This window comes from Somniosus microcephalus, chromosome 4, assembly GCF_052327205.1.
Source record: "Somniosus microcephalus isolate GS21.2 chromosome 4, FLI_Smic_1.0, whole genome shotgun sequence".
Classification (NCBI taxonomy): domain Eukaryota; kingdom Metazoa; phylum Chordata; class Chondrichthyes; order Squaliformes; family Somniosidae; genus Somniosus; species Somniosus microcephalus.
Genome location: NC_140990.1, coordinates 224,309,795 through 224,333,907, shown reverse-complemented (window position 1 = coordinate 224,333,907; position 24,113 = coordinate 224,309,795). Strand labels below are relative to the sequence as shown.

Genomic DNA, 24,113 nt, shown 5'->3' with positions numbered 1-24,113 from the left:
ACATTTTTTTTACATCTCCTAAAACAAATCACAACCTGAAGGAATGAGACTCCACACTTATATTTTTTTACTTTATGGGCAAGAGGTTGATTGGCAATGTTTACCAATTATCACATTGTTAAATGTTGTTAAGGGTACTTACACTGTTGATTATAAGGCTTAACTTTCTGTGGCGAGTTTACTGGGTAATTAATGTGCAAATACAGTAACTTAATGAAAATCACAGAGTGGTTAAGATGCAGCTTTCACCAGAAACTTGTGGCGATTCACAATTCACAGGGTAGCTCTTCCTCGCCACAACTAGCTGTTCGATTTGTGCATTAATAACAGTGTGCGTCATTCAGATGCATTTATTTTTTCAACAAAATCTGGCTTATTTTTTGTCATCTCATGATTCACTTACATCACATGATCCAGGATGTGTTTAACAACAATGTAACTTGAAATCATTCAGTCCTGTTTGTTCTTCGCAATTTAAATATTGAAATCACTCAAAAAATAAATTATAGTCCAAAATTCCTTTTTAGAGAAAATTTAACTTGAACCTTTTAAATGGCTTTAGTCAATTTATTTATGAATAGACTATAATACTAATGTCAAGCATAATGTTCAACAAATAAGCAGTACAAAGTGATTCAACATTTATAATTCAATAATAAATGTTTCTAATCATAATTATGTCACCCATAGAAATGCATAAACAATTGTAATAACAGTACCCAGTAAATTTAAAGCAGATCATTTCCTATGCTTTCCATTCAGGTTTGTGTAATCGATATATATAAAAGGATATGTCTATCTGTCTGTCTCTCTGGCCGGCTATACAATCAAAAGTTATAGAGCGTACCTACACATATGTTATATCAAAAGAAAGCTCATCATTAGGGGACTCTTGTAGGCATATTTACTTTTTGCTCGGACAAAAATTGTGCCGACGGTATCCAAAAAACGTTCAAAATTCCTCTCATTATCCGCTCATTTGCATCGAGTGGGGGCGGGTTCATTGTGTGTGGGGGCGGGCCATCCTACAGTTGAGTGACGTGATGATTGACCAATCCTACAGTTCAGTGACCTGACGGTTGACCAATCGGTACGTGAGTGGGCGGGCCTTATCATTCTGAACCGAGGTGAGATGCCGCCATCTTGATTCCAAACTTTTCATTTCTTTTTCCCACTTTCTGCGTGTTTCTTTTCAAATCTACATTTCCAGCAAAAAAAAAGTTGCTTTTAAAACACAAATTGTTTTTTAAAAAAGTTAATTAATTTGTAAATCTTTTCTCTAACATCTAGAATTTTCCTACCTTTCACCATTTTTCCAGGCCTGTAAGCCTGGGCCTCTGTTGCCCAGCCACACCCGAGCTAGGCACCACCCGTCGCGCTCAACAAGCAGCTCGTGATCGTCGCCATCTTTGTGAAGGCTGGAGGGGGCGGGCCTGAGCCGAGCGTCGCCACCGCCGCCATCTTAGTAAAGGCGGGTGGGGCAGGAGTCAGCGCGCGCGACTTGAGTCCGGCCGGGCCTCACGCGGTAAGTTGCTGCTCTTAAAGCTGGCTCGGGTGGGGGGCGGGGCTCGGGGTCCGGCAGATCGGAGCTGGGGGGGCGGGGCTCGTGATATCGGGCCTCGGGAGATCGTGGTGGGGGGGGCCAGCCTCGGGAGATGGGGGGGCGGGGCTCGGGAGATCGGGCCTCGGGAAAATCGGCGCTCGGGAGATTGGGGGCGGGGCTCGGGCCTCGGGAGGGCGGGGCATCGGGGGCGGGGCTCACGACATCGGGACATCGGGGGGGCGGGACATCGGGGGGGCGGGACATCGGGGGGGCGGGGCCTCCCCCCTCCTTCCCCCTTATCGCCGGCAGAGGGGAGAGGGTCTGCTTGCTCCCCCCTCCCTTTCTCCCCCCACCTCTCCCCCTCCTCCTCCCCCCTCCTCTCCTCTTCCTCCCCCCCTCCTCCTCCCCCTCTCCTCTCCCTCCCCTCCTCCTCTCCCCCCCTCCTCCTCTCCCCCCCTTCCTCCCCTTTCCCCCCCTCCCCCCGTCGCGCTCTCTCTTCCCCCGTCGCTCTCTCTCTTCCCCCCAGTCATGCTCTCTCTTCCCCCCAGTCGCTCTCTCTCTTCCCCCCAGCCGCTCTCTCTCTCTTCCAACAACATCCCCTCAAAAATCCCTCGGCACCGCCGGGCAGTTCAGCTCGTATTAAATAAAGGATATGTTGAACATTATAATCATTATATGACAGACAACTTTTTAAAAAAAACCTTCAAAGTGCAAAATTAATTAAATTGTATTACTGGTATTTAGAAAAACATAAAAAATATATACAAAGATAATTTACAGAGTAAATTTTACCATATTATCTACTTTTTACCATATTATCAATCAAGAGTAAATGTAGAGAAGGTATGTGTAGCCTTTAATGTCACATAATCTCAAATTATCTTCCATAAATTCTTAGTCGGAGCAGTTGTGTACACATAGCACAAACCAGATATTTGAAATGTAGTTTCAATGAGTTATTAAACTGCCAGTATTTAGTGAATAATGGCTTTATATTTTTAAAAAATCATTCAAACAGCATTTGCCATTTCTTATACAGTATATGAAATAATGATGCTATTGGGTAAAGCCCAATGTGCAGTGTGTTATTTTAGAATCTCAGTGGGTTTGATCCGTAAGTGAGTGATCTGCATATTTCAAACAATATTAGATATTTAAGTATTTTGTTAAAAAATTCAACTTGAGGTATGTAATAAGTTAAAAACTGACACCAAAAAGAATATAGCTTTTGAAAAACATTTACAAAAAAAAATTAACAGATACTGAACAGAAATATAACCTGGGGAAAGAGGATGTGAAAGTCAATAGCACTGTTGTATCATCCTTTTAAAATGTTAATAAGGACCAATAGTGTCCAAATCTACGGCGGTCTATGAATGCTAACTTACAGAAGAGAGGCTAACAATCAAATGTGACATGTTGTATGAATATAGCACTAATACAAATCGCAACTGTATTTTTAAGGTAATGGATTCTGTTAGCACTTTATTTATGGGGACAGAAGAAGCATGTAACAACATTTCAACTTTTATTTTTCCACTCACTTCACTATCAAGTAACTACATTTTTTATGTTACTGCATATGACCATGTTAGTATGTTACAAGTGTGTTGACTAACTGAGGATTTAATGTTAATGTAAACATTATTGCTACGTAAGCCATAATACTTATATCCTGTTGTCAGTATAAAGTGGTTTTAGATGGGCAGTATGAAAATGGCGGTATAGCTTGCGAATTGGTTTGATGACCTAATTCCAGCATGTACTGAAACCATCTGACATCACGATCGATAGGTAGGCTCACATCTCTTGGGTGTTGCAGTATGTGTAGCGTAACTCCAGCCTGGTGTGAGGCCACATGTTAAAAGTGCCAAGTTCACCTGTTGGTCCTCCTGAGAACTTTACAAACTTACTCTGGACTCTTTTTAATGTTGAGAGAAGAAACATTCCTGTTTGCACTCTCATAATATTAAAAATTAGCCTTCCATGGTGTGGAGCTCTGTGCATGTGTTCAAATGCTTATGTATAGAACTCCTTTCTTGCTGAGCTCAGGGCAACCACAGTGAGCTGCAGTCAGCACTGTAACTTTGGTCTGATAAATGTTCATTGCACTATAGAGTGTCTGAAACTTATTATCTGTAACATAGTAACAAATCATAGTTACTCAATATTGCATTGCTGTCATTTGTAGTATCATGCTAACATATTCTTGCCTAGTTTCCACATTGTAATTACACTGTTACAGAAGAGTTCTTTGTGTCCCCTTGAAATTAAATGCCATCAGAACTGTGTAGGTTTATACAGAGTTTGTTGTTAGAGATATTGTGAAAGGAGCTATGGAAGTCAATTTCAAATCAAATCATCGCTTCAAAGCATACAGCAGTCTCAATTTCTGCTGGGCTGAGCTGTTGTTTCAGTTCAGCATATACTCCTGGTGACATAGGAAGCAGGTCTGACGATGAAACTGGAGCTGTGGAAGCATTTGGACTGAAAAAATACAACAAATTAATAGTCAATACAACACACAGCAATTTTTGGTAAAAACAAATTAACTGGTTGTGCATACTTACAATTCAGAGAATGGGATAAACCTTGAGGAGATATAACCTTTCTTCTCTGTCTCTGTGGGTTCAGAGACTGTTTAAAAAAAAAAAAATTCCAGTATTATATATATTTTAGTTGTTTGTTGTTTTATTGGGGCTAACAAGAGCCCCGAGACCGGAGAGGCAGCGGACCTGCGAGGGAGCACCAGAGGCAGCAGAGGATAAAAGGAGCAGCCCGAGGCAGCGAGGCCCAGAGCCCCGAGACCGGAGAGGCAGCAGACCTGCGAGGGAGCACCAGAGGCAGCGGAGGATAAAAGGAGCAGCCCGAGGCAGCGAGGCCCAGAGCCCCGAGAGGCAGCGGACCTGCGAGGGATCACCAGAGGCAGTGGAGGATAAAAGGAGCAGCCCGAGGCAGCGAGGCCCAGAGCCCCGAGACCGGAGAGGCAGCGGACCTGCGAGGGATCACCAGAGGCAGTGGAGGATAAAAGGAGCAGCTCGAGGCAGCGAGGCCCAGAGCCCCGAGACTGGAGAGGCAGCAGACCTGTGATGGAGCACCAGAGGCAGCAGAGGATAAAAGGAGCAGCTCGAGGCAGCGAGGCCCAGAGCCCCGAGACTGGAGAGGCAGCAGACCTGTGATGGAGCACCAGAGGCAGCAGAGGATAAAAGGAGCAGCTCGAGGCAGCGAGGCCCAGAGCCCCGAGACTGGAGAGGCAGCAGACCTGTGATGGAGCACCAGAGGCAGCAGAGGATAAAAGGAGCAGCCCGAGGCAGCGAGGCCCAGAGCCCCGAGACCAGAGAGGCAGCGGACCTGCGAGGGAGCACCAGAGGCAGCGGAGGATAAAAGGAGCAGCCCGAGGCAGTGAGGCCCAGAGCCCCGAGACCGGAGAGGCAGCGGACCTGCGAGGGAGCACCAGAGGCAGCGGAGGATAAAAGGAGCAGCCTGAGGCAGCGAGGCCCAGAGCCCCGAGACCAGAGAGGCAGCGGACTTGCGAGGGAGCACCAGAGGCCCGACCAATCCAGGTTCCGGGAGAGAGGTAAAAAGTAATCCAAGTGTGACGTCAGCAGGAAGCAGATAAGTGATTGGTTGGTGAGTATTTCTCTCTTTTTTAAATTTTAACTCTGTTTTATGGTTTCTAAGGTCTCTCTGGTGTAGCGGGGACTGTTGGTAAACTATTTAACTGTAGTGTAATTAGTGGGATTGATTGATTTAATTTAAACTCAATTAATTAAAGGGTAAGTCATGGCAGGAAAGCCGGGCCCCGTGATCTGCTCCTCCTGCAAGATGTGGGAACTCAGGGACACTTCCTGTGTCCCTGCCAACTACATGTGCAGGAAGTGCACCCAGCTGCAGCTACTGACAGACCGCATTGCGGCACTGGAGCTGCGATTGGATGCATACTGGAGCGCTCACGATGCTCGGGACATCGTGAATAGCACGTTTACAGAGTTGGACACACCGCAGGTAGAGGTTGGACAGGAAGAAAGGGAACGGGTAACCAACAGGCAGAGTACTAGGCGCAGGCAGGTAGTGCAGGGGTCCCCTGTGGCCATCCCCCTCTCCAACAGATATACCACTTTGAGTACTGTTGGGGGGGATGGCTTATCAGCGGAAGGCAGCAGCAGCCAACTTCCTGGCACCAGGGGTGGCTCTGCTGCACAGAATGGGAGGAAAAAAGAGTGGTAGAGCTACAGTAATAGGGGATTCAATTGTAAGGGGAATAGATAGGCGTTTCTGCGGCCGCAAACGAGACTCCAGGATGGTGTGTTGCCTCCCTGGTGCAAGGGTCAAGGATGTCTCCGAGCGGCTGCAGAACATCTTGGAAGGGGAGGGTGAACAGCCAGTTGTCGTGGTGCATATAGGCACCAACGATATAGGTAAAAAGCAGGATGAGGTCCTAAAAGCGGAATATAGGGAGTTAGGAGGTAAATTAAAAAACAGGACCTCAAAGGTAGTAATCTCAGGATTGCTACCAGTGCCACGTGCTAGTCAGAGTAGAAATAGAAGGATACTTCAGATGAATACGTGGCTAGAGGAATGGTGCCAGGGGGAGGGATTCAAGTTCCTGGGACATTGGAACCGGTTCTGGGGGAGGTGGGACCAGTTCAAACTGGACGGTCTGCACCTGGGCAGGGCTGGAACCGATGTCCTAGGGGAGTGTTTGCTAGTGCTCTGGGGGAGGGTTTAAACTAAAATGGAAGGGGGTTGGGAACCTGAGCAGGGAGACAGAGGAAAGGGAAACAAGGATAAAAGCAAAAGATAGGAAGGAGAAAAACAAAAGTGGCAGTCAGAGAAATCAACGGTTTAAATCAAACGTGGCCACAGTAAATAATTATTCTAATAGGTCTAAGAGCGTTAAAAAAACAAGCCTGAAGGCTTTGTGTCTTAATGCGAGGAGCATTTGTAATAAGGTGGATGAATTGGCTGCGCAAATAGAGGGAAACGAATATGATTTGGTTGGGATTACGGAAACGTGGCTCAAGGACGGCCAAGACTGGGAACTCAACATCCAGGGGTATTCGATATTCAGGAAAGATAGGCAAAAAGGAAAGGGAGGAGGGGTAGCATTACTGGTTAAAGAAGGGATTAACACAATTGTAATGAAGGATATTAGCTCTGATGAGGTGGAATCTGTATGGGTAGAATTGAGAAATACTAAGGGGAAAAAAACATTAGTGGGAGTGGTATATAGACCTCCAAACAGTAAGGCGGAGGTTGGGGATAGCATTAAAAGGGAAATTAAAGAAGCGTGCAATAAGGGCACAGCAGTCATCATGGGTGACTTTAATCTACATATAGATTGGGCTAACCAAATTAGTAACAATACTGTGGAGGAGGAATTCCTGGAGTGTTTACGGGATGGTTTCCTGGACCAATATGTTGAGGAACCAACCAGAGATCAGGCCATCTTAGACTGGGTATTATGTAACGAGAAAGGATTAATTAGCAATCTTGTTGTACGAGGCCCCTTGGGTCGGAGCGATCATAATATGATCGAATTCTTCATTAAGATGGAGAATGAAGTAGTTGACTCAGAAACTAGGGTTCTCAATTTAAATAAAGGAAACTACGATGGTCTGAGGAGCGAGTTGGGTAGGATTGATTGGGGAATGGCACTCAAAGGGTTGACGGTGGATAGGCAATGGCAAACATTCAAAAACTGAATGGATGAACTACAGAAGTTGTTCATCCCAGTTTGGCATAAAAATAAAACAAAAAAGGTGACTCAACCGTGGCTAACAAGGGAAATTAGGGATAGCATAAGATCCAAGGAGAGCACATACAAATTGGCCAGAAAAAGCAATAATCCTGAGGATTGGGAGCAGTTTAGGATTCAACAAAGGAGGACAAAGGGATTAATTAAGAAAGGGAAAATAGAATATGAGAGTATGCTAGCAGGGAACATAAAAACTGACTGTAAAAGCTTTTATAGATATGTAAAGAGAAAAAGATTGGTGAAGTCAAGCGTAGGTCCCTTGCAGTCAGAATCGGGGGAATTTATAATGGGGAGCAAAGAAATGGCAGACCAACTAAATACATATTTTGGTTCTGTCTTCACAAAGGAGGACACAAATAACCTCCCAGAAATACCGCGGAACATAGGGTCTGATGAAAGGGTGGAATTGAAAGAAATCAGTATTTGTAGGGAAATGGTGTTAGGAAAATTGATGGGACTGAAGGCTGATAAATCCCCAGGGCCTGATAATCTACATCCCAGGGTACTTAAGGAAGTGGCCCTGGAAATAGTAGATGCATTGCTGGTCATCTTCCAGAACTCGATAGACTCTGGAACAGTACCCATGGATTGGAGGGTAGCTAATGTTACCCCACTATTCAAAAAAGGTGGCAGAGAAAAAGCGGGGAATTATAGACCGGTAAGCCTGACATCGGTAGTGGGGAAAATGCTAGAGTCCATGATAAAAGATGTAATAGCAGAGCACTTGGAAAGCAGTGACAGGATCAAACAAAGTCAACATGGATTTACAAAAGGTAAATCATGCTTGACTAATCTACTGGAATTTTTTGAGGATGTAACTGGTAAAATAGATAAGGGAGAACCAGTGGATGTGGTGTATTTGGACTTTCAGAAGGCTTTCGATAAGGTCCCGCATAAGAGGTTAGCGTGCAAAATTAAGGCACATGGGATTGGGGGCAAGGTATTGACTTGGATAGAGAACTGGTTGGCGGACAGAAAGCAAAGTTGGAATAAACGGGTCGTTTTCCGAGTGGCAGGCAGTGACTAGTGGGGTACCGCAATGATCGGTCCTAGGACCCCAGCTGTTCACAATATATATTAATGATCTGGACGAGGGAATTGGATGTAATATCTCCAAATTTGCAGATGACACAAAGCTGGGTGGGAGGGTATGCTGTGAGGAGGATGTCATGAAACTCCAGTACGATTTGGACAGGTTGGGTGATTGGGCAGAAGCATGGCAAATGCACTATAATGTGGATAAATGTGAGGTTATCCACTTTGGTGGCAAAAACAGGAAGGCAGATTATTATTTGAATGGCAATAGATTGAGAGAAGGGGAAGTGCAAAGAGACCTGGGTGTCCTTGTGTACCAGTCGCTGAAGGTAAGCATGCAGGTGCAGCAGGCGGTTAAGAAGGCAAATGGTATGTTGGCCTTCGTAGCAAGAGGGTTCGAGTACAAGAACAAGGATGTCTTGCTGCAGTTGTACAGGGCCTTGGTGAGACCGCACCTTGAGTATTGTGTGCAGTTTTGGTCACCTTACCTGAGGAAGGACGTTCTTGCCATGGAGGGAGTGCAGCGAAGATTCACCAGGCTGATACCTGGGATGGCAGGAATGACGTACGAGGAGAGATTGTGTCAATTGGGCTTATACTCATTGGAGTTTAGAAGATTGAGAGGGGATCTCATCGAAACCTATAAAATTCTGTCAGGTCTGGACAGACTACATGCAGAAAGGATGTTTCTGATGGCCGGGGAGTCCAGAACCAGGGGTCATAGTCTAAGGATAAGGGGTAAGCCATTTAGGACTGAAATGAGGAGGAATTTCTTCACCCAGAGAGTGGTGAACCTGTGGAATTCTCTGCCACAGAGGGCGGTGGAGGCCAGTTCATTAAATATATTCAAGAAAGAGTTGGATATATTTCTTGAGGCTAAAGGGATCAAGGGATATGGGGAGAAGGCAGGGACAGGGTACTGAATTTGGATGATCAGCCATGATCTCATTGAATGGCGGAGCAGGCTCGAAGGGCCGAATGGCTTACTCCTGCTCCTATCTTCTATCTTTCTATGTTTCTATATCTTTTACAGACTGGTAAAGTTAGCACTATATGATGTTTAATTAGCTCTGCTATTTTTAATGCATTCTGTCTGCATTGGTTTAATGCAGTCATTAATCTATTTATTTTAACAGGGTAAAGACTGTGTTATAATAGCCTAGACAGGAATTTTAAACAAAACACTAAAAATAGCACACAGAAGAAATGAAGCCTCTATTATGTCCAAACCCAATCAGAAATCTTAGAGCCGTATACTTATAAAGTTATAATCCAAGACTGTGATGATATTGATTTAATTTAATTGCATGGAGGGTCTTCTGTCTTTATAGAGTAATTAAACCTATCAGGCAAAGCTGGGATGTTAAGGTATTAGTTGACATTTATAAGGAAATAATGACATACATTATTGCTAAGTAAATCCCATTGTTTTGCAATTTACTAATTTTGTGGGACTAAGTTTTGGTTGTTTCCCAACTACAGTCTGCTAAATGTGAATTGATGACAGATTAGGAACATTGAACAATTTTTTAAATATATATACCACCATATAGATTGCTATACTGACCTTCTTTTGGCTTATTGTTGTAATGCTTCCCAAAAGCTTTGTCCTTTGGAATATCAGGATATAGGTACTGCAGTGGGTTCTCTGGAATATTCTCAGCCACCATTACTTTGTAATCACGGATAATGTCAGGCAAAGGAACCGCTAACAACTGACTCTTGGAGTAAGGTTCCACCGAATGAAATTTCATTTCCCCTAAAATAACAATAAATAACCATTATGCGCAGACTATTCTGCATAACATGAAATTAAAAAAAAATGATTTAAAAATTCAAGTACTGAAAAAAAATGACTACAAGCTTGCAATCCCATCCTATCAAATTAATGTACATTTTTAAAACATATTCTAAAGGATCATATGGAAAAACTGTAAATCCTGTAGGGTTAAAATCATGCTTTGTAGAATCTAATAGCATCACAGGAAATAGTTGAAAGCCCTTTTATTGCTCATGAAATAGTCTACCTATTCTGTGAAATGGCACAATTTATTTAGCTCATATCTAAGTATACTGCACAATAATACCTATACTTAGCCACCTCCTGTATATTTGTAGTGTAATTATGCTAATCATCAACAGTGTAAAAACATTTTGTTCCCATGGGGAGTTTAACTTATCCGAGTAGGTTTATAGAATCACAACAGCACAGTAGGAGGTCATTCGGCCAGGCGAGCTCGTGCCGGCTCGCTGCAAGAGCACTTCAGCTAGTCCCACTCCCCCGCCCTTTCCCCATAGCCCAGCAAATTGTTTTACTGCAGGTACTTATCTAATTCCCTTTTGAAAGCCACAAATGAATCTGCCTCCAACACCCTTTCAGGCAGTGCATTCCAGATCCTAACCACTCACTGCGTAAAAAAGTTTTTCCTCATGTCCCCTTTGGACCTTCTGCCAATTGCCTTAAATCTGTGTCCTCTGGTTCTCAACCCTTCCATCAATGGGAGCAGTTTCTCTTTATCGACTTGGTCTAGACCCCTCATGATTCTGAAAATTCTATATCTCTTCTCAATCTTCTCTGCTCTAAGGAGAACAACCCCAGCCTCTCTAGTCTATCCACGTAACTGAAGTCACTCATCCCTGAAACTATTCTTGTAAATCTTTTCTGCACCCTCTCTAAAGCCTTTACATCCTTCCTAAGTAGCTGCTGATTCTTGCCCAATATATAATGAAATAAAAGTATCAAAGGTGATTGTTAAGTCTGTGTGTCCCAGTTATGCTTATTATAAATCACTGGACACAGACCACAAGAATAACTTTAACAGGTCTTTACTATTCGGAGGTCAGGGCTGAACTGCCCAGTAAATCACTACACAACGCTTATATACCGGTGTGGTCATCACCGGTACTACAGTATACAGCAGCCAAGAGAAAGTAGTACATCTCTTAAGGTGGAACAGGTTACATACACCACAATCCTCCCTTTTTAGCTTAACAGTTATATCCCCATTTAACATAACATAATAACATATAGATATCTTCTATATATATAAAGCGGCTCTTCTGTCTGTCCCGATGTCTGTCCGTTCTCTATACGTTTGAAAGTTACAGAGCGTACCGACGCGCGCGTCACCTCAAAAGAAAGCTTGCGATTCCGGACCGGTCATAGGCGTATTTACGTTTCGGCCGGACAAAAATCCTGCCCGCAGTATCCCAAAAACGTTTAGCGTTCCGCTCATTAGCATCTCATTAGCGACCGTGTGACGTCGAGGTCCACCAATCGGACGGCGGGTTCCTTCCTACAGTTGAGTGTCGAGTGACTCGACGATTGACCAATCCTACGCTTCGGTGACCTGACCGGTCGACCAATCGGTGCGTGTGTGGGCGGGCCTTATCCTTCTGAACCGAGGTGAGTGGCTGCCATCTTGATTTTTCACAATTTTTCCCCCCACACTTTCTGTGTGTTAGGGAACTAAGGTAAATATTTTAATGATGTGTTAGGGGATTAAATAACAATTTAATAGAGGGGGGGGGGGGGAGAGCCTCGGGAAATCACGGGGGGGGGGGGGGGAGAGCCTCGGGAAATTGCGGGAGGGGAGAGCCTCAGGAAATCGTGGGGGGGGGGGGAGAGAGCGCCTCGGGAAATCGCGGGGGGGGGGGCGGGGGAGAGCCTCGGGAAATCGCGGGGGGGAGAAAGCCTCGGGAAATCGCGGGGGGGGGCGAGCCTCGGAAAATCGCGGGGGGCTCGCGCCGCCCGCACTGACCGCGCATGCACCGCCCGCACTGACCGCGCATGCGCCGCCCGCCCGCAGCGGCCGTCCATCAGCCGCGCCATACGCGGGGGACATCAGCTCCGGTCCGACCCGGCCTCAGAACCGGACCTCAGGCGCTAGGCAGGGGGAGGGGCCAGAGAGAGGGACAGAGGGGAGTGGGGGAGGGGAGGGAGTGGGAAGGGAGGGAGGGAGGGAGGGAGACAGGGGAAGGGAGGGAGGGAGGGAGATGGGAGGGGAGGGAGGGAGACAGGGGAGGGGGAGGGAGGGAGACAGGGGAGGGGAGGGAGGGAGACAGGGGAGGGGAGGGGGGAGGGGAGGGAGGGAGACGGGGGAGGGAGGGAGGGAGACAGGGGAGGGGAGGGAGGGAGACAGGGGAGGGAGGGAGACGGGAGGGAGGGAGACAGGGGAGGGGAGGGGGGAGGGGAGGGAGGGAGACAGGGGAGGGAGGGGAGGGAGGGAGACAGGGGAGGGAGGGAGACAGGGGAGGGGAGGGAGACAGGGGAGGGGAGGGAGGGAGACAGGGGAGGGGAGGGAGGGAGACGGGGGGAGGGGAGGGAGGGAGGGAGACGGGGGGAGGGGAGGGAGGGAGAGGAGGGGAGGGGAGGGAGGGATAGGACAGGGAGAGGACATGACAGGGAGAGGGGGGGACACACAGGGGCAGGGAGACCAAGCGCCCCAAAATTGCCCTCGCAACGCGGGGCTCCCCAGCTAGTATATATATATATACAACTTCATGCAAAACAGTTCAAAGATTCAGTCTCTGAGGAGGCCTCCTGATTCGAGTTGGATAACGCCATTCAGGGGTCTCTGATTCTCGTTGCTGGGGTGACTCATCTAGTTGATCTCTTATGGATTGGACATCATCCTCAGGTACATTCACTTCTGAGGTAGATGCTTCAGGTTCACTAACTTCTTCCACGGTTGTCTCTGCCGTAACCCTGGGTTCGACCCTTGTTCTCGATTCTACCAGTTGGTCAGCATGACGCCGTATTACATTTTCACCAATATCTACCGTGTACATCAGGGGTCCTTGTCTGGCCCGAATTGTTCCAGATTGCCATTTCTCGTTTTTATAGTTGTGGTAAACCACTGTTGTTGTTGTTGTTACACACTGTTGTACCTATGCATGCCTCAACATGTCTCGGCTGGCTCCACCCACACAGGCCCAGGTATAAAGGTGATTGACCTGCAGCCCCCTGCTTTCTTGGAACCCAGTCAACCACGAGAGGCATGCTCTGTTCTTTGCTAATAAAAGCCTTTAGTTACTCTCTTAACTCTCAGTCTTTTATGAGTAATTGATAGCGCACCAATTTTATTAGCAAAAACAAAATGTCGACATTTGCTGAACAGCAGGCTGCTGCACCAAACGCTGAACAGCAGGCTGCTGCACCAAACGCTGAGCAACAGGAGCTGCTGTGAGCCCTCAGACCAACATGCCTGGACCTAGACCCCCAAGAAGTGGGTTCGGCTACCAAATTCGCGCATTGGCTGCGTTGCTTCGAGGCCTACCTGCAAGCCTCAACTGTGACCCTGGACGAAAACAAGTTGGAAATCCTGGCCTCAAAGGTGAGCCACCAAGTTTATACAATAATCCAGGACGCGACGACCTACGCGGCGGCTATCGGTCTGCTAAAAGGGCAATACGCACGCCCGGTAAATACGGTCTATGCCCGGCACCTCTTACGATCCCGCAGACAGCAGCCCGGGGAATCGGTGGAGGCCTTCCTACGGGCACTACGGATACTCGGCCGAGACTGCGATTGCAAAGAAGCATCAGCCGCAGCGCACACGGAGGGACTGATCCGAGATGCTTTCGTTGCAGGTCTAAGGTCCGACTACTCCCGGCAGAGACTGTTGGAAAAGGGAGAAACGGACCTGAGAAAGGCAGTGTCCCTCGCGCTCTCGCTCGACGCGGCCCACAGGAATATGGACGCCTTCTCCCCTAACTGCTCCGCAATGTGGACGCCACAACCTTGGGTCATGGGACCGCCACCTTCAACTGCTGCTGCGATGTCCAAGGCACAGAAATGTTATTTTTGTGGCCAGGCAAAACACCCCAGAGCACGCTGCCTGGCGAGAAACGCTACCTGCTCCGGCTGCGGGAAGAAAGGACACTATGTCAGCGCCTGCAAAGGTAAAACCGCTAACGCCAGCAGCGCTGCGTGCGAACCGTGGGGGCAGCCATCTTGTCCGCCATCTTGGGCTCCCCCAGCCGCGTGGGGATCGGGACCATGGGCGCCGCCATTTTGTCCGCCATCTCGGACGTCTCCAACTTCAACCACGGGGGACCCGGACTCAACCACCGCCTCATCTGACGACCACATCGACTCGCTCGACCATACGCTGGCCTCCGTGACGCTGGACCAATCTCTCCCTCATCAACTGTCCAGGTCCATGATGGACATTAAGGTAAACGGCCGCGCCACTACCTGCCTTTTTGACAGCGGGAGCACGGAAAGCTTTATCCACCCCGACACGGTGCGCAGTTACTCTCTCCCGGTCCTGCCGACGCGACATCGGATCTCTTTGGCTTCCAAAGCCCAGTCAGCGGACGTCGGTGGCTACTGTGTAGTGACCCTTTCAGTAAGGGGCACAGAATACAAAAATGTTAAACTCCTGGTCCTGCCCCATCTTTGCGCTGCCGTTCTACTGGGGTTGGATTTTCAGTGCAACCTTAAGAGTGTCACATTAGCGTACGACGGACCCCTCCCCCCACTCACAGTCTGCAGCCAGCAGCTTTTAAATCGCCCGCCGTGCACCATTTGCAGCCTCTCCACCCTTAAAGTCCCCCCCCCTCCTTGTTCGCTAACCTCACCCGCGACTGTAAGCCCATCGCTACCAAAAGCAGGCGTTACAGTGCCGGGGATAGGAGCTTCATTAAATCCGAGGTAGCGAGACTCCTGAAGGAAGGGATTATTGAAAGTAGCACCAGCCCATGGCGAGCACAAGTGGTGGTAGTGAAGACTGGCGAAAAACAGCGCCTAGTTATTGACTACAGCCAGACGATCAATCGCTACACCCAGCTAGATGCATACCCACTCCCCCGCATATCTGACATGGTCAATCAGATAGCACAATACCGGGTGTTCTCGACGATTGATCTGAAGTCGGCATACCACCAGCTCCCCATCAGGGCTGAGGACCGCCAGTACACAGCTTCTGAAGCGGACGGTCGTCTCTACCACTTCCTCAGAGTTCCCTTCGGCGTCACCAACGGGGTTTCAGTCTTCCAACGGGAGATGGACCGGATGGTCGACCAGAACGCGCTCCAGGCCACTTTCCCCTATCTAGACAACGTCACCATCTGCGGCCGCGACCAGCAGGACCATGATGTTAATCTAGAGAAATTCCTCCGTACGGCCCAGCGGCTGAACCTAACATACAACAAGGACAAATGTATGTTTCGTACCAAGCGCCTTGCCATTCTTGGCTGTGTAGTGGAGAACGGAGTCATCGGCCCCGACCCCGACAGGATGCGCCCCCTTATGGAGCTCCCCCTCCCCCACTGCCAAAAAGCACTGAAGAGATGCCTAGGGTTTTTCTCGTACTATGCTCAGTGGGTGCCCAACTATGCGGACAAAGCCAGACCCCTCATCAAGTCCACCTCCTTCCCCCTGACAGCAGAGGCCTGTGCAGCCTTCACTCTCATAAAAGGAGATATTGCGAAGGCCACAATGCACGCAGTGGATGAGTCCATCCCTTTCCAAGTGGAGAGCGACGCATCCGACTTTGCCCTAGCTGCAACCCTTAACCAGGCGGGGAGACCCGTGGCCTTTTTCTCAAGGACCCTCCAGGGCCCCGAGATTCGACACTCCTCTGTCGAAAAGGAGGCCCAGGCCATTGTGGAAGCTGTGTGACATTGGAGGCATTACCTGGCCGGGAAGCGATTTACCCTGCTCACTGACCAGCGTTCAGTAGCTTTTATGTTTAATAATAAGCAGAGGGGCAAAATCAAGAACGACAAGATCTTGAGGTGGAGAATCGAACTCTCCACCTACAATTACGATATCTTGTACCGGCCCGGGAAACTCAATGAGCCCCCAGATGCCCTATCACGTGGTACATGCGCCAACGCGCAGGTCGATAGACTGAAGACCCTCCACAATGACCTCTGCCACCCGGGGGTCACCAGGTTTTTTCACTTCATCAAATCCCGTAACCTGCCCTACTCCATCGAGGAGGTCAGGACCATGACCAGGAACTGCCAAATCTGTGCCGAGTGCAAACCGCATTTTTATAGGCCAGACAGAGCAAGCCTGATCAAAGCCACGCGCCCCTTTGAACGGCTGAGCGTCGATTTTAAAGGGCCCCTCCCCTCCTCCGACCGCAATGTGTACTTCCTCAACATAATTGATGAGTTTTCCCGTTTGCCATCCCTTGCTCAGACATGACCAGTACCATGGTGATTAAATGTCTGAATGACCTCTTCGCCTTGTTCAGTTTCCCTAGCTATATTCATAGCGACAGGGGCTCATCCTTTATGAGCGACGAACTCCGGCAGTACCTGCTCTCGAGAGGTATCGCTACAAGCAGGGCCACCAGCTACAACCCCTGGGGGAATGGCCAGGTGGAAAGGGAGAATGCGACGGTCTGGAAGGCAGTCCTTTTAAACTTGAAATCTAAGGGCCTTCCGACCTCTCGCTGGCAGGAAGTCCTCCCTGCGGCGCTCCATTCCATTCGGTCACTGCTCTGTACAGCCACCAATGCTACCCCTCACGAGAGAATGTTCTCCTTCCCCAGGAAGTCCACATCGGGGATCTCGTTACCGACATGGCTGACTTCCCCAGGACCCGTCCTACTGCGGAAGCACGTGAGGTCCCATAAGACGGACCCCCTGGTCGAGAGGGTGAGCCTCCTCCATGCCCACCCTCAGTATGCTTACGTGGTGTACCCGGACGGGCGGGAGGACACAGTCTCCATACGAGACCTCGCACCTTCGGGTGCTCCCGAAACACCCCCCTCGCCATCCACCACTACCCACGCCTACCCCCAGTACGCTTACGTAGCGTACCCGGACGGGCGGGAGGACACAGCCCCCACACGAGATCTCGCACCTTTGGGTGCCCCTGAAACACTACCATTGCCATCCACCACTACCCACAACCCAACCCCGCTAGACGGCATGCCGCAGCCCCAGGACCCGTCATTGAACACCCAACCACTCAATGAGACGCCAGACTCAACGTTGGATGCTGCACCATCACCGCCACCACCACGACGATCAGGACGGCATACAAGGCCACCTGATAGACTTACTTACACGAACCTTTAGTACACTTCACCCCGCCGGACTCAATTTTAAACAAGGGGTGAATGTGGTAAACCACTGTTGTTGTTGTTACACACTGTTGTACCTATGCATGCCTCAACATGTCTCGGCTGGCTCCACCCACACAGGCCCAGGTATAAAGGTGATTGACCTGCAGCCCCCTGCTTTCTTGGAACCCAGTCAACCACGAGAGGCATGCTCTGTTCTTTGCTAATAAAAGCCTTTAGTTACTCTCTTAACTCTCAGTCTTTTATGAGTAATTGATAGCGCATCAATAGTCCCGGGCTAACACTGGTTGTCCTATTTCGAAACTCCAAGTGGTCTTGTTATTTATATGCTGGAACTGTTTGTTTTCAACTTCCCTCCGCACATTTGGTTTTAACAAGTCCAACCTGGACCGCAACCTCCTGTTATAGAACATCATGGCAGGACTTTGGTTTGTCACTACATGAGTGGCGTTTCGATATGCCAGTAGGAATTTGTCCACCTTGTGTTGTAGTGGAATCTAATCTTCGCTCATGGCCTTTATTGCTTTTTTGAACGTTTGTACAAATCTCTCGGCCAACCCGTTTGTAGCCGGATGATATGGGGCAGAGGTATAATGTTTCACCCCATTCTTCTTCATGAATTTCTGGAATTCTTCTGACACGAACTGCGGTCCGTTGTCTGAACATATTTGTTCTGGCAATCCATTTCTTGCAAATATCGTTCTTAGCACCGCGATCGTCTTTTCTGAGGTAGTGGTAGTCATCTTAATCACTTCTGGCCATTTAGAATGTGCGTCCACCGCAATTAAAAACATGGAGTCCATGAATGGACCAGCAAAGTCAATATGTACACGTTGCCATGGGGTTGAAGGCCATTCCCATGGATGCAGCGGTGCAATCGGAGGTGCATTTTGCACTTTTTGGCACCCTGAGCAGCTTTTCGTCAGATCCTCTATCTGTTGGTCGATACCCGGCCACCACACATAAGCCCTAGCAAGGCTTTTCATCTTGACTCCCCCCAGATGACCTTCATGCAGTTCCTTTAGAACTCTCTCTCTTAAATTAGGAGGAATAATCACCCTTGTTCCATACATCAATGTTCCTTGACAGACGGACAGCTGTTCTCGTCTTGCTGAGAATGCCGGTAACAGTGGATCACCATGTGCTGGCCATCCCTTCACTGTCACTTCGTAGACCCGGGACAGTGTCGGGTCGTTCCTGGTTTCTCTTTCAATACTTGCATTGGTGACTGGTAAACATTCGATGATGGTCGAGTGAAATAACTCAACAGGGTCAACCGTCGGTGCCTCCTCCTCTGTAGGTAGTGGCAGGCGCGACAGCCCATCAGCATTACCATGCTGCTTTGTACCTTTGAATTCGATCTGATATTGATGTGCCCCTAGGAAAAGGGACCATCTCTGGAGTCTCTGTGCTGTCATCACCGAAACACCCTTCTTAGGGTTAAAAATGGATACCAACGGCTGGTGGTCTGTCAGAAGCATAAACTTTTGGCCCTGCAGGTAATGATTAAACTTCTTTACTCCCCACACAAGGCTGAGAGCCTCCCTATCTATCTGAGCATAGTTGCGCTCAGCGGAGGTCAATGATCTGGATGCGAACGCAACTGGCCTCTCCAGGCCATTTGGCAACTTGTGTGAGAGTACTGCCCCAATACCATATGGAGAAGCATCACAAGCCAAACGAATAGGCAGCGTTGGGTTGAAGTGAGCCAACACTTCCTCTGAGGTGATCAATGCCTTGCTTTCGCGAAAGGCCCTCTTACAGTCCTCACTCCACTTCCATGGTACTCCCTTCTGCAAAAGAGCGTTCAGCGGGTGCAGCACCGTGGATAAATTTGGCAGAAACTTATGGTAATAATTAATCAACCCTAGGAACGACCTCAACTGGGATACATTATCCGGAGCGGGAGCCTTCACAACAGCTTCGATCTTGTCAGGAGACTTATGAGGCCCCTCCTGGTCAATGACATGACCACAGTACGAGATCCGCTTCTGAAAGAACTCACATTTCTGGCGATTAACTCCAAGTCCATATTCTTTCAATCTGGTGAGCACCAGTTCCAAATTTGCAAGGTGTTCCTCGTCATCATCTCCTGTAATCAGAATATCGTCCAGGTAACATTGTGTGCCTGGAATTCCCTGTAATACCTGCTCCATAGCCCTCTGCCAAATTGCTGGAGCCAATGCCACTCCAAAAACCAGTCTATTATACCGGTACAAGCCTCTATGCGTGTTGATCGTGAGATACTGGCGTGACTCTTCCTCAACTTCCATCTGTAAGTACGCCTGCGCCAGGTCTATCTTGGCGAAGTGTTTCCCGCCAGACAACAAAGCGAAAATATCCTCAATCCGCGGAAGCGGATACTGCACCGTGTGAAGCACCGGATTAACAGTGATCTTGAAATCTCCACAGATGCGAACCTTCCCCGGTTCCCCCGGCTTGTTGCTCGATGAACGCTTCATGACGGGAACAATGGGCGTGGCCCATTCACTCCAGTCCACCTTTGACAGTACTCCTGAACATTCTAGCCCTTCCAGCTCAGCTTCCACAGCAGGTCGTATTGCATAAGGTACCGGTCTGGCTTTGAAAAATTTCGGGTTTGCATGTTCTTCAACCTTGATGTTTGCCGTAATTCCTCTCAGTGTTCCCAGTCCCTGTTGGAACACCTCTTTAGCATCGTCCAATATTCTGGACAATCGTTTAGGTTTGACATCTTTTTTACCGGAATCTACCGTTAGTGCTTTTAAGGAATGCCAGTCCATATTTATTTTCCTAATCCACTCCCGTCCCAGTAGTGGTGGACCTCCCTCAGGTAGCACATATAAGTCCATTCCTCGGCTTTCTTTGCCCTTGTGGACCACCTTTACCTCTATCTTCCCGATGGGGTATACTCTTTGCCCCATGTATGTTTTCAATACCATCTCCGTATTCCGTAGGGGAATAACCTTTTGTAATCTTGCTTATTCATGACCGTCAATGCCGATCCAGTGTCCAATTCCATCTTCACTTGGACTCCTGCTATCTGAAGTGTGACCCAGATTGTTTGGAGGTCTGCTTCATTACCAACATTGTGTACTCTTAGACTGCCCAGTTCATTACTGCTGGAGTCTGAATTTGACTTCTGTTCGTTCGAACTGTTCTCTGTCACCTTGTGTACCTTTCTGTACTTTTCCTGCGGTGACTTTTTGTTGCTGGTCTTCTTTCCTGACCGGCATACTTTAGCTATGTGACCAAGCCTGCCACATTTTCTGCATTCCTGATTTTTGAACCAGCACTGGTTCTGATCGTGCGTTGTCTTTCCACAACAATAACATTTTACTGTACCCAAGACCATTTGATTGGTGCTGAGTTCCGGTGACCGTAGCTGCATTTCCGCAGTGCCTCTCGCTGCGGCTTTGTGCGATGCTGCAATAGTGACAGCTTTATCAAGCGTAAGATCATTCTCCTCAAGCAGTCGCTTTTGTGTTCCTTCTTTTAACAATCCACACACAAATTTATCTCTCAGCGCATCTGCTAGTCCTGTTCCAAACTGACAGTACTTTGATAGCTTACGCAGTTCAATTAAAAATTCAGCGTTGCTTTCGTCTTTCAGCTGCGTTCTTCTGTAAAATTTAAATCGTTCCGCTATCATCAGCGGCGTGGGGTTTAAATGATTTTTCAGGACAGTAACAATATTCGCGAAAGTCTGATCCGCCGGTTTATCTGGTGATAGAAGGTGCTTCAATAGCCCGTATGTCTTCGCACCCATTGAGCTTAATAAGGTTAGTGCTTTCTCAACATCTGGTACCTTATTTGCTTTACAATAAACTTCCATGCGTTCTACATACGTGGTCCAATCTTCGATATCGCTATCAAAGGTATTAATGTTCCCATGTTTAGGCATCCTTGCAAGTTTTTAAATTTTTCTTTTTCTCAAAATGGCGGCTTCCCGCGCTTGTCTTCTTTCCCCGCCTACTAAAATGGCGGCTTCCCGCGCTTGCCTTCTTCCCCCGCTGGCTGCAATGGCGATTGCCGTGCTGCTGCCGTTCTCGCCTCCCCAGCGGTTCTCAATTCCCCGACGCTGCTTTTACTCCCCCGCGGTTCCCGTGGGCATTCACGCTTCCCCTGCTGTTGCGCCTCTCAGCCCCGCATGCAGCCCGGTCCTTTACACCGGCTGCGTTTGAGTTCTCCGCGGCTCTCATGCCTTAAGCTGCCCCAGTCGCTGCGCCTCTCGGCCTCGATTGCAGCCCAGCCCTTTTCACCGGCCGTGGTCGAGTTCTCCGCCCTTTTTCCTCCGTTTTCCCTCCCCCACTCCACAGTCAATGCGGCCAACTTTCTGCTCGTGTCGCTGATTGGCTTACCCACCACCGTGGTAGAAGGGATGATCACTGCCTGTCGCTGATGGAGGGCTTCGTGGTCAGAATTTTTCTTTTTAACCCGGGTTCTCGATGCCTCCCGTGTGATGGTGCTCAGCAGGATGATGAGGGCGGATGCCTCTTCTCGACGCCCGTTCTGAGGACGAAGCTGCCTTGGATGTAAAACTGCCGCAGGGTAAGATCGGACTCGTCGCCACTGTTAAGTCTGTGTGTCCCAGTTATGCTTATTATAAATCACTGGAAACAGACCACAAGAATAACTTTAACAGGTCTTTACTATTCGGAGGTCAGGGCTGAACTGCCCAGTAAATCACTACACAACGCTTATATACCGGTGTGGTCACCACCGGTACTACAGTATACAGCAGCCAAGAGAAAGTAGTACATCTCTTAAGGTGGAACAGGTTACATACACCACAGTGATGGTCTTTTTATATCAAACTGTAAGGAAATCCAGCTAATAAATTCATTTGTTAAACTTTTCCCAAAAAACGGTTACTGCAAACACAATGCAATACAAAAGCTTTGCATTTGTTCCGGTAACAAAAGCTGTAGCCTCCATGTTTTAGGTATATTTAAATGTGCTAGCTAAACAGTAATCTGAATCTGATTACTTTTTCAAATATATGTATATATTCTTTTTTTTAAACTTAGAGAACGAGGTGGAGGGCCAAAGCCAAAAGTGCGAGACATCGGCAAGTTTGAAGAGCGAAGACCATGTAAGTAAAGATGTTGTGATTAGGTGATACCAAGTCTATATTTTAAAAGCTGTAGATTGTAGGAGAGGGATGACTGATGAAGGGAAAGAATCACATAGGGTTAAGGTCTGGAGGAAGAATTAATTTGAACAGGATGCAGTGTGATGAGTCTTGATTTCAACACAGTGAGGATTCAGAGACGAAGAACAGTATGCATGATTACATATTTGGAGCACAGGTTGAACAAGAAAAGCAAGTTCAAGTTCCCATTAGCAGGTGCAGGCTCCCTTCCTACGGCTGTGGCCTGCTCCAGAGGGCTCCCCGCCCGAATGGAAGCCAAGCCTGTCAATCAGGCTGACTTGCGGGCGGGGATCCTGGCAAAAAAAAATACGCACGCTGTGGAGTCAAAATTCCACAGCATGCGGGGAAACCCAGACTTATGGCCAACTGAAACTCCATCCCCCGCCTACGCAACCTGCCAAGATCGGGGCCGCATAGTCTCAACCAGGGTACGGTAGCATAGTGGTTATGTTACTGGACTAATGAGCCAGAGGCAGGAGTTCAAATCCCACCATGGCAGCTGGGGAATTTAAATTCAGTTAATTACTTAAACCTGGAATAAAAAGCTAGTATTAGTAATGGTGACCATGAAACTACCGGATTGTCATAAAAACTCATCTGGTTGACTATTGTCCTTTAGGAAGAAAATCTGCCATCCTTACCTGGCCTATATGTGACTCCAAACCCACAGTAATGTGGTTGGCTCTTAACTGTCCTCTGAAATGGCCCAGCAAGCCACTCAGTTGTACCAAAACCGCTACAAAGAAGTATCACCACACAGACTGCAGCGGTTCAAGGCGGCGGCTCACCACCACCTTCTCAAGGGCAATTAGGGATGGGCAATAAATGCTGGCCTTGCCAGCGACGCCCACATCCCATGAATAAAAGTATAAATTAGATTTAAATCATGTACATAGAGGGAAGAAAAGATGGGATTAAGAGAGAAATAAGTGAGACAGAAAGAGATTTATACAAAAATTAAAATTTCTAACACTAATTAAATTCTGAAGGAATGAGACTCCATGCTTGTAAAATTTAATTTTCAGTGCCAGAGATGTTGTTTTTGACAGTAATTATGACTTATCACACTATTAAAAATTCACTTACACTTGAATGCACCAGCCTTAACTTTTTCAGTCGTGTTTAGTGGGTAACCTGTGGGTAAGTATTGCGACTTTACGCCCTTACATTAATTTCAATGCGGAGTCTATCGGCGAGGTACTGTTATAGCGCAGCCTGTGGAGGAGCAGGGTAACAGGGCTATTTCCGGATTTCCACATTTAACTGCGTACGTGCATACTCCGGAAGTTGTTGTCTGATTTACTCCATAAGAATGGTGAGCGCTGTTAGCTTCACTGTTATTTCAATGCAAAATCCGGGCCAACATTCACAATCTACAGTACAGAACTGAAGTGGAAAGGGGGGAATTTATTTCTACATACTATCCACTGGCAAATGTAGGCACATTTTTAAACAACTTTTAAACCATGTTGATAAATATTCATAATAGCGTGCCAGATGATTATGTGAGTTTACTGCTTAATTCCTGTTCAGGAGAATTTCAGAATGGTGACCAGTTACTTTTGTTAAAAAGGTGAAAGCCAGCTTGACTGACAT

The 24,113-nt window shown here is 47.8% G+C and overlaps 1 protein-coding gene across 1 annotated transcript in view; it reads right to left on the bottom strand.

Annotated features, from left to right (window-relative positions):
* Window positions 1-2,254: 2,254 nt before the first annotated feature.
* LOC147120229 (signal transducer and activator of transcription 4-like) overlaps window positions 2,255-24,113 on the bottom strand; it is a 178,686-nt gene continuing 156,827 nt past the window's right edge. Inside the window, exons 21-23 of the mRNA XM_085985850.1 lie at window positions 9,904-10,095; window positions 4,114-4,180; window positions 2,255-4,030 (exon numbers count right to left, since the gene is read on the bottom strand). Of these exons, the coding sequence (XP_085841976.1) occupies window positions 3,898-4,030; window positions 4,114-4,180; window positions 9,904-10,095 (392 nt within the window). The 3' untranslated portion in view covers window positions 2,255-3,897. The remainder of the gene's footprint in view (window positions 4,031-4,113; window positions 4,181-9,903; window positions 10,096-24,113) is intronic.